The sequence below is a fragment of the Paroedura picta genome, chromosome 3 (genome assembly GCF_049243985.1).
Source record: "Paroedura picta isolate Pp20150507F chromosome 3, Ppicta_v3.0, whole genome shotgun sequence".
In the NCBI taxonomy this organism is placed as follows: domain Eukaryota; kingdom Metazoa; phylum Chordata; class Lepidosauria; order Squamata; family Gekkonidae; genus Paroedura; species Paroedura picta.
In genome coordinates, this window is record NC_135371.1 from 166,883,883 (window position 1) to 166,893,880 (window position 9,998).

General features: G+C 50.4%; 4 protein-coding genes across 4 annotated transcripts; 2 read left to right on the forward strand and 2 right to left on the reverse strand.

Moving 5' to 3' along the window:
* Window positions 1–2,072: 2,072 nt before the first annotated feature.
* Window positions 2,073–2,556, reverse strand: LOC143831387 (histone H2A type 2-C). Its single transcript, XM_077324380.1, has one exon. It carries the CDS (start codon window positions 2,477–2,479, stop codon window positions 2,090–2,092), a length of 390 nt encoding a protein of 129 aa, XP_077180495.1. The 5' UTR covers window positions 2,480–2,556; the 3' UTR covers window positions 2,073–2,089.
* A 302-nt stretch (window positions 2,557–2,858) lies between these two features.
* Window positions 2,859–3,528, forward strand: LOC143833451 (histone H2B 5). The gene has a single exon (XM_077329301.1). It carries the CDS (start codon window positions 2,927–2,929, stop codon window positions 3,305–3,307), a length of 381 nt encoding a protein of 126 aa, XP_077185416.1. The 5' UTR covers window positions 2,859–2,926; the 3' UTR covers window positions 3,308–3,528.
* Window positions 3,529–6,696: 3,168 nt separating this feature from the next.
* On the reverse strand, window positions 6,697–8,136 carry LOC143833452 (pseudouridine-5'-phosphatase-like). The gene has a single exon (XM_077329303.1). It carries the CDS (start codon window positions 7,946–7,948, stop codon window positions 7,262–7,264), a length of 687 nt encoding a protein of 228 aa, XP_077185418.1. The 5' UTR covers window positions 7,949–8,136; the 3' UTR covers window positions 6,697–7,261.
* Window positions 8,137–8,364: 228 nt separating this feature from the next.
* LOC143831388 (histone H4) lies at window positions 8,365–8,805 on the forward strand. The gene has a single exon (XM_077324381.1). It carries the CDS (start codon window positions 8,413–8,415, stop codon window positions 8,722–8,724), a length of 312 nt encoding a protein of 103 aa, XP_077180496.1. The 5' UTR covers window positions 8,365–8,412; the 3' UTR covers window positions 8,725–8,805.
* Window positions 8,806–9,998: the final 1,193 nt, after the last annotated feature.

Sequence of the window (9,998 nt, forward strand, 5' to 3'; positions counted from 1 at the left end):
CCTGAACTCAAGTCAATCTGTGAACTTTCTCTGTTCTGCAAAACAAAGTAAACAGATTCTGGGTAAAGGTACATGCTGTTTTAGAAGAGATGTTTAATATCAAGTTTCCCATGAAAGCTGAATATATATGTTGTTAAGTATATGATTTACTCCCTTCTCATGCAAGGATTCTCTTGTTCCCTGCCACGACAGAGGCAAGACTAGTCTTGGATAAGAACTGGAAATCACAGGAGATGCCAGTTACTGATTTATGGTTGGACAAACTCTGTATTGCTGAATTAGCAAAAATGGTAAAATTCATGTCTATGGTCAACAACAACAACAACAACAACAAGGGAAGAATTCCAGGATCAGTGGAGGTTCTGTTTGGACTACCTTGTTAAATGAAGCAAGGAAAAAAGGGACTGTGGGAGTCCAAGGGAAATATTGTAACCAAGATCTATTCTTCTCTTTTCTGTTATAGAGGTATTTCTATACCTCTATAAAAATAAAAATTCTTATTAAAAAAAAGGGGGAGGAAAGAAATGCTGGAAACATCCCACTAGAAACATCCACCCAGAGGCCCAGCCAAATTTCACAGGGAAACAATTAGGTGGTTTTTTTTAATAGAATCAGAGTCCAGTAGCTCCTATTGTGCTATTCTTTTGTGCTATTCTATTGTGCTACTTCAGACCAACACGGCTACCCATTTGAGGTGTTTTTTTTAATGAAGGATTAGGTGTTGTATTGTACGCAGTTTATTTTATGTAGTTTTTTAGAATATGGTCAACCATGCTAAGATGACAGGACAGGGAGGAGTTGGAAGGGATCTCCTGGGTCATTAGGCCCAACCCCCTGAACTATGCAGGACACCCATGGTGGCCCCCAGTTTCATGCCCAAGTGATCCTTCCTTCAAAAATCTCCAAAATCCATCCTGGCCTGGAAATTCACCAACCATCCCATTTTGATTTTTAGGTTGCTATTTGTACAGACCAACTGGATTTTCAGGGTATAAACTTTTAGAGCTCTGCCCTAAATAGTCCAGGTTAGCCCTGGTTGGTACTTGGATGCAAGAACATCAAGGAAGTCCAGGGTCACACATAGAGACAGGCCATGGTCAACCTCCTCTGCATATCTCTTCCATTGAAAACTTCATCGGAGTTGCCATAACTCAGCTAGCTGCTAACCTAATGGCAGCTTGTTCTTATTAAGCTTTCAAGAGTCAGCTTCTTTCCTCAGATACTAGTAAGAATAGATCTCTGGATCTGTAAACCCCGGTCAAAAGATGGAAGCAACCTTGTAAAGACTGCTTGCAAATGATGCAAAGCATGGTGTAACCTAATAAAATGCAGAGTCTGGAAACTGATGTATGGAGTGACAGGAGCACACAGGAAGAGCCCAAAGGGGCATATTTAATACTCTCACAGAATCAGATGGGTAGCCCGTCCAGCCCCCACTGTCCAACTAAACTTGCTGTCCCAGGAAACCGATTAAACACAGATTTAAAAAAAATACCTCTCCTCCCCTTGATGTTACCTTCTACCACTGATTACAGTAAGATTTGCTGCCTCTGAATATGGAAGTTCTTTGTCACCTCCCCAAACACACACACTGGTAGCCCCTGACAAACCCTCCTGCATCTACCAAATGCCCCTTCGGCAGCGAGTGAAACAACACATCCTGAACTGGTTCCCTGGATCCGGATTTCAGGTGGCAACAAAGACGCATTTTTTCCGAGCAAAGCCACTCCGGAAATCAGTGATTTTATTGCCAGAGACGCCGAGTACGCTTCACACCTCCAGATGGAGCAGTGAATTGTTTCTAGGAAACGGGAAAAGTGGGATGCTACAGCCCCCCCCCCCCACCCATTTCCTGGAAATTTACCATCTGGTCAATTTCTTGCCAGCGAAATTAAAGGCATCGTTCAGTGAGGATGCCCCGAAAGTTATTTTTAAAGAGGTTCCTGGCTTCAGGACAAAACGCCAATGGTGAAGCAGACCCCCCCCCCCCAAAGCTGAGTGACAGCTCTTTTACGTGACATTGTGGGTGGCTCTGAAAAGAGCCTTTGGGTTCAAGAGAGAGGAGCTTCCGGTAGAGATTCCAGTAGTTTTATTTGCCTTTGGCCTTGTGGCTCTCGGTCTTCTTAGGCAAGAGCACGGCCTGGATGTTGGGCAGGACGCCCCCCTGGGCGATGGTCACCTTGCCCAGGAGTTTGTTCAGCTCCTCGTCGTTGCGGATGGCCAGCTGCAGGTGGCGGGGGATGATGCGCGTCTTCTTGTTGTCGCGGGCGGCGTTGCCGGCCAGCTCGAGGATCTCGGCCGTCAGGTACTCCAGCACGGCGGCCAGGTAGACGGGCGCGCCGGCCCCGACCCGCTCGGCGTAGTTGCCTTTGCGCAGCAGGCGGTGGACGCGGCCCACGGGGAACTGGAGGCCGGCCCGAGAAGAGCGCGACTTGGCCTTAGCCCGCGCCTTGCCCCCTTGCTTGCCTCGACCAGACATTCCGGCGCCACCGACTCTTCCCGATGCAACCTCACTCAGCAACAAGCAGGCAAACCGCGAATGACGAGCAAGCGCGCAACGGGGGCTTTTATACCTTCCCGAGACCTGCAAAGCGGCACTTTGGATTGGCTGCCCTGGGCATTAGGTCTTCGGCAGCCAATCACGAGGCTGCGTTTCTCCGCTCCGCCAACCCGAGGAGAAGATGCGGCGTCCGGCCAATCGCGACCAGAAGCTCCCAGTCCCCTTCATTTGCATGTGCGCGCGCAGGGACGCGGACGTCGGCAGTTCTCAGGAGCCAATGAGAGCGCGGGAGCTTCGGCGCCTTCATTTGCATAGAGGGACTTTAAATAGCCGCGCGGCGGAGTCGCTTCTCAGTCGTGCCTGCCCGGAGAGCAGATCGGAGCTAGAGAGACTTGCTCGTTCGCTGGTTGGAATCGCGCCGTCGACATGCCCGAGCCCGCCAAGTCCGCACCGGCGCCCAAGAAGGGCTCCAAGAAAGCCGTGACCAAGACCCAGAAGAAGGGGGACAAGAAGCGGCGCAAGAGCCGCAAGGAGAGCTACTCCATCTACGTCTACAAGGTCCTTAAGCAGGTGCACCCGGACACGGGCATCTCCTCCAAAGCTATGGGGATCATGAACTCCTTCGTGAACGACATCTTCGAGCGCATCGCCGGCGAGGCCTCCCGCCTGGCGCACTACAACAAGCGCTCCACCATCACCTCCCGCGAGATCCAGACGGCCGTGCGCCTCCTCCTGCCCGGCGAGCTGGCCAAGCACGCCGTCTCCGAGGGCACCAAGGCCGTCACCAAGTACACCAGCTCCAAGTGAGCCGCGCCGCGCGGGAAGGAAGCTGCGAACGGTCCCCCTTCTCTCCTCCCACCCCCCAAACAAAAGGCTCTTTTCAGAGCCGCCCACTTTTTCGTAAAAGAAGCTGCAATGACTATAATTTTTTTTTAACCAAAGCGGTTAACTGGGCTTGCCCGGTGGCCGCAGCGCCTGCCTTTCGCCCCGTTTCAGGGATTCTCTGAATAAAGCTTTGAATGCATTAAGCGTTGTTTCAAGTTTATTCCCCTCCCCGCCTCCCGATGACGAAATAGGTTCTTTCCGTTGTATTAAGAGGCTAGATCTCTTGCGTGTGGTCTGCCTTTTAATTGCAATATAAGGCAAACTTGCTTTAGGATGACTGAAAAAATAAGATATCTTGCCCCTCTCCCACACTGCATTTAAATTAATAGCTGGGAAAGCGGTGACATACATGCCCGTGCCTTTCTGAGCTAATTTACTGGAGTCGTTCTGCCTAAGGTTACACAGGGAGAAGGCTTGGCGACCTGATAACATTTTCACTGCCGGTTCTCCCTACTATATTTAGGAGCAGGCAGCCGGTAGAACTGCTGAGGGGTGTTTTTTTTTTTTTAAGTCTCTGCCTGATCGTTGCCTTTCAGGGTTACGGTTTACAGTGAAGCCGAGGAAGTTGACTATTGTCTCAGCTGTCCCCTATTGGAGCTGGACGAAGTCTGACTCCAGTGGCAACTTTAAGACCAAAATTTTTTAGTCCTGGTGCAACTTTGTGCGCACGTGTAGTCTGAAGAAGTGTGCATGCAGCAAAGGCCAGAATAAAATGCCCTGGTCTTAAAGATAGCCCCTGACTTAGGCTGCCTAAGGAGGTGGTGAGCTCCCTCTCACTGGCAGTCTTCAAGCAAAGGTTGGATACACACTTTTCTTGGATGCTTTAGGATGCTTAGGGCTGATCCTGCGTTGAGCAGGGGGTTGGACTAGATGGTCTGTGTGATTCTGTGACTCCATTTTTCTTGCTGCTGCACCCACCTGAATTTAACTAGACTATTAATACTCTGGGTATATTATGCAGAAATTGTAAGCGCGTGATCTCCATAAATGGCTCCTGGGAACATTTCTTAGATGGTATGAAGCATAGAGAACTGGGTGGGGGAAACTATGGTATTTTTTGGGGGGTGGAGAAAAGTAGCAAGCGTTCACATGAGAAATGCTGTGATGGAAGTCCAAATATTTGTGTGCGCACAATGGTAAATTTGTGTTTCCTCATGTCAACATGTAAATTCACTTCTGGAGACAAAACTGTTCTGCACAGGATTATCAGTACTTTAAAAAGATATCTCCTCACGTCTGGTTCTTCTGAAGATCAACAAACCCTTCCGTTTTATTCTCACAACGCCCTAGTAAGGTAGGTGCAGCCGGTTAAGTGTGTTACTCCACCCCGCCAGCTGTGCTGTGCTGTTGAATATGGATCTCAAGCGAAGCCTTGTCATAATCCAGCACTATTAACTACCTTTCGCCGTTTCTGCAATCGCGGCTGTTTTTCAAAAGCAAATAGTTGAGCCTTCCCTCAAACCAAGCCTGTACAAATAGGTACCTGAGGGAAGGAATAAAGAGCAGCCAAAAACCCTGGCGATTGTGAAATGTTTTCTGGTTTTTTGCCATTGGAAGGAACAGGTTTCAACTGTTCAAAAGAGGCCCTGTCTTTTGGGGTGGTTTCACAGACACCCAAGCCAGTTTTCAGGGAGCAGCTGTGTTTTCTTTCAGAGTTTACTTAATAACCGTGACACTTCTATGCCAGGTACTGAATACTGGCATTATTCATATACCTTTCTTAAAAGGATCCCCCCACCCCCCATTACATAATAGCCCGTTTGTGTTAAATGCAGTGGACTTCAGTGTTGGTCTGAAGTAGCACAACAAATTATTTTAGTCCAGTGGCACCTTTAAGACCAACAAAGATGTATTCAAGGCACGCACACAAAAGCTAATGCCCTGAATAAATCTTTGTTGGTCTTATAGGTGCCATTGGACTCAAATCCCATTGGTGTTAAGCTTTCTGTGACTCAGCAGTTTAATCATTAGACAGAATGTAGCCAAAATGCTTTAAGCAGCCTGGTATCCTGACCTTTGAGACCAAGTACAGTGAATCCATGAATCTGCCTAAAGCAGAATCGGACAGGTAAAGACCCGTCAGCCGTAATATAAGCAGAAGAAAAAAGTCTCAACCTGGTGATGGCGAAATGATTCATGAAAACAATGTTCAAAACCATTTCAAAATGGATTCCTATGTATAGTCCGTTTTCGATAACTTCATCAGTGATCTTCTCACTATTGTTTATAACTCAGTCTTTTGGGTGATGAAATTATAGAAAATAAGTACAACGATATAGGCTAGATATCAGGAAAAAAATGTTCACAGTCAGAGTAGTTCAGCAGTGGAATAGGCTGCCTAAGGAGGTGGTGAGCTCCCCCTCACTGGCAGTCTTCAAGCAAAGGTTGGATACACACTTTTCTTGGATGCTTTAGGATGCTTAGGGCTGATCCTGCGTTGAGCAGGGGGTTGGACTAGATGGCCTGAATGGCCCCTTCCAACTCTATGATTCTGTGATTCTATGTCTATCCACTGGAGATTAGCCGTAATCCCGAATCTTCAGTCATCACCCAGAGGTTGGCAGCAATGTTCGCTCTCATTTTGCCTTCTTGCTGAACGTAGTTGATATCTTGAGTGGGATATAACCACTGTAATCTTAAAATCAAGAAAGGGCAGTGCAAGACCCGACACGATTCCAGATAACTGCAGAGTGGGGCTTCCTCTGTTAAGCGTAGCTTGGGGTGGGGGACGGAGAGGGGCTGCAGCCTGACCCATTTGAGCCAAACAAGGGAATGACACCAAACAAGTTTTGAGTCCTACGGCACCCTCAAGATAGATTTAGGGAACCAGTGTGGTGTTGTGGCTAAGAGTGGCGGCTTCTAATTTGGAGAACTGGTTCGATTCCCCACTCCTCCTCATGCAGCCAGCTGGGTGACCTTGGGCTAGTCACAGTTCTGTTACAGCTGCTCACACAGGGCAGTTATTCCAGATCTCTCACAGGGTGGCTGTTGTGGGGAGAGGAAGGGAAGGCAACTGTAACTTGCTTTGAGAATCTTATGTATTCAAGCTTACATGTAAGCTTTCATGTACAGGTGCACTTCTTCCGACCTGAAGAAGCATGCTGTGCACCCAAAAGTTTACACCTTGAATAAAACTAAGTTGCTCTTATGGCTGCCATTGGACTTGAAATTTGCTCAGCTGTCTCTAGTGGCTACCCTCCTGAATAAGCCAAACATGAAGACAGCAGAAATGTGGAACAAGGGGCAGTCCCCCCTCAAGCAGGGGAGGGGAAAAATCCAGAAAAAAAGAATTACAAAGCCTCATCATTAGATGAATGTGAATAGGTTACCATGTTTAATTTACCAAACTTTCCTCCATTATAACAATTTAATTCCCCCCCCCTTAAAACCAAATGTGTTTCAGCCTCATGGCCCTCCTTGGTGGTTCAAAGCATGACCATGTTAACATTAAAACGATTCAACCCCCCCCCCCCTTGCATTTCTTCTTTTTTCAGATTTTTAAAGCGTAAACCATGAATCTTGTATTTTGAATATTTGTATTTTATGGTGTGTGTGTGTGTGTGTAGTCAACAAGGCAGCACAACAGATGCAGTTCAGAGTCCCTCCGAAGAGGCGGGCCTAGGGGGCAACTTTTTAACAGAAAGATCGAAAAGTTTGCCAAGCCCCAGCGGCCAAGGCGTCTTTCCCAGTGGACGCATTTCCCTTGGATCTGAATCAACGAGTCCCCTTGTATAAACTTGATAACAGGGCACTTGCATATGATTTAGCTAGGAATCATGAATCCCCCCCCCCAAAAAAAAACAAAATCCTCCCCTACCCCCCGGGGAAACCTCCGTGAATAAGAGACAAAACCAAGACCCCAGAGGCGGGTCTGAATCAAAAGGGGGGCAGTCCGAAAAGTTCCGGCTTGAAATCGGCCACCGAGGGCAGCACGAGAGTGGCTCCCCGGGCGAGATCTTTGTTCAAGTTGTCGTCGGGGATCATGACCACCTGCATGCCGGCGTTGAGCGCCGCCTGGACCCCGTTCGGGGCGTCCTCCAGGACGAGGCACTTCCCCGACGGCGGCGGCGGCTGAAATCTCCGGGCGCAGACCAAGAAGATGTCCGGCTGCGGCTTGCCGGCTTTCACGTCGGGGTCGTCCCCCAAGACGACGTGGTGGAAGAGGGCGAAGAAGTCTCGGTGGCGCGCGGTTTTGAGCTCGAAGCTGGCTCGGGACGAGCTGGTGGCCACGGCGATGGGGACCCCGTGCCGGTGGAGGTGGCGGACGAGCCGGTCGACTCCCGGCATCAAGGCGGCGCCGGGGAAGAGCTTCTCTTGCAGGATGCGGCATTCGTGCAGGAGCTCTTCGGCCGAGAGCGGCAGGTCCAGGGCCGCTCGGATAAGCTCGGCGCCCTCGAGGGCTTTGGTGCCCATGGCTAAGGATTTCACGTCCCACGTGTAGGTCTTGCCGAAGCGCTGGCAGACCTCCTGGTAGGCGATCGTGTACAGCCGCTCCGTGTCCAAGAGCAGGCCGTCCATGTCAAAGATCAGGTGAGTGACGGCCTGGAAGGGAGGCGACGCCATCGCGCCACGTCGAGCCGCGTCCCCGGAGCGGAGGGACAAACCCTCGGCCACAGCCGGCCCTTCCTTGCCCTGCTGGGGAAAAGGAAAGCTGCAGACGTTCCCGGAACAGGAAGTTCAGGATCCTTCATGGAGCTTTCGTGGTGAATAACAGCCCTCCCCAGAAGCCAAACCTTGCAAGATGCAAAGGTCACTTGTCTACGCAGACTCAAGGGCAAAAGGGAAAGGCGCCAAACTCGCGGGTTTGAAATGCTCGGTAGCTGATTGGTCGCTTTGAACCCCCCTCCATTGCTGATTGGCCGAATCTCTGAACTAGCCCGCTGGGTATGCAAATATCAGTAGCTCTGCCCCTCCCTCCACCGCCTGGCTCCGCGGTTTTCACTCTGGTCGGACCATGAGCAATATAAACCCACGCCGTCGACTTGCGAAAACACTTCGGTTCTGCGCTTGTGAAGTGTCTTGTAGAGATGTCTGGTCGCGGCAAAGGCGGGAAGGGTCTGGGGAAAGGCGGCGCCAAGCGCCACCGCAAAGTGCTTCGGGATAACATCCAAGGCATTACCAAGCCAGCGATCCGTCGCTTGGCCCGGCGTGGGGGTGTGAAGCGCATCTCCGGGCTCATCTACGAGGAGACCCGCGGCGTGCTGAAGGTTTTCCTGGAGAACGTGATCCGCGACGCTGTGACCTACACCGAGCACGCCAAGCGCAAGACCGTGACGGCCATGGACGTGGTCTACGCGCTCAAGCGCCAGGGCCGCACCCTCTACGGCTTCGGCGGCTGAGTTTTCCCGCCGCGGCCCCCTCAAATCCAACGGCCCTTTTAAGGGCCACCCACCTCCTCAATAAAAAAGCTGATTTCCCTACTGCTTTATGCGAGTGAGTAAAACGTTTTGCGGACCCGAAAAAACGAGCAATGACTCTGCCCTCCTTTCCTGCCGCGAATCTTGCAGTTTTCCAGGGACCAGAAAACTGGTTCTTTCCTACTGCGGACGAACGTGGCTAATCTTTATCGATTATCCTGATTTGTTAGTGTTTAACTGTTAACCTACATTTGTAAACCGCTGTGCAATCGGGGCTAAGTGTTAAATCTTTCGCTTTCATTCAGAAGGAAATGGGGGGGGTGGGGGTAGATCCCCGCGCGTTTACTATTCCCAGTTCCAGCAGCGCCTAGATCGAAGGCTGCACTCCGGGACAGAGACGTTAATTTCCCGTTCCCCGCTCAACACGTCCCCGGTCGCCTTTGTCCTCGAGCCCTTTGTTCGCCAGTCTCTGATCGGATTGGCTGCAGCCGGTGACGTCACAAAGGAACTGCTGCGGGTGTCCTTGCTTTGCCCCGGGATGGGAAGAGCTCAAGGGTTTTGCTGCCGACCTAGAGCCTGCAGCTCTGCCGGATCTCCTTTGGTCAGCCTTTGTGTGTGGTCGGGGGAGAGCAGAGGGCTTAACGGGGCTTCAGAGTGGTGGGTCGGGGCTTTCCGGGCTGTGTGGCCACGGCCCGGTCGTTTCAAGCTCTGAGTTTTTGCCAGTCACTGTAGTTGGCATCTTCAGAGGCAGGATACTGCCAGATGAGGGGCGCTCCGTGCCAAAGTCGTGGGCTGTGGAGGGTGCAAACAGTTGCTGGGCGTTTGATGGTGTGTATCTGTGTGTGCGTAAGGCATCACGTTCCCGTCTTCTCTGGGAATCTCCTGGAACTAGGAAGTTTCTTTGGAGTTCACTAGGGAAGCCAATTAGTCTTAACTGTTCCCGTTCCCATTCATTCATTCATTCATTCATTCATTCATTCATTCATTCATTCATGTGATTTATATCCTGCCACTCCCATACAATGGCTTGTGGCGGGTCACAAGGTCCTCATTAAAAATACCATTAAAACCCCCATTCAAAGGACATATCAATACAATATTTAAAAAAATACACAGCGGACAGGCAAAACAACACAAACCCCGCGCCCAAGGCTAACACCCACAATCAAGGAGGAGAAGGAGCCTAGGTGGCACTGCCCAGGTGCTAACACCCACTCTTATTTTATGAACTCCACCCAGACATAGAAAAAGCGCTT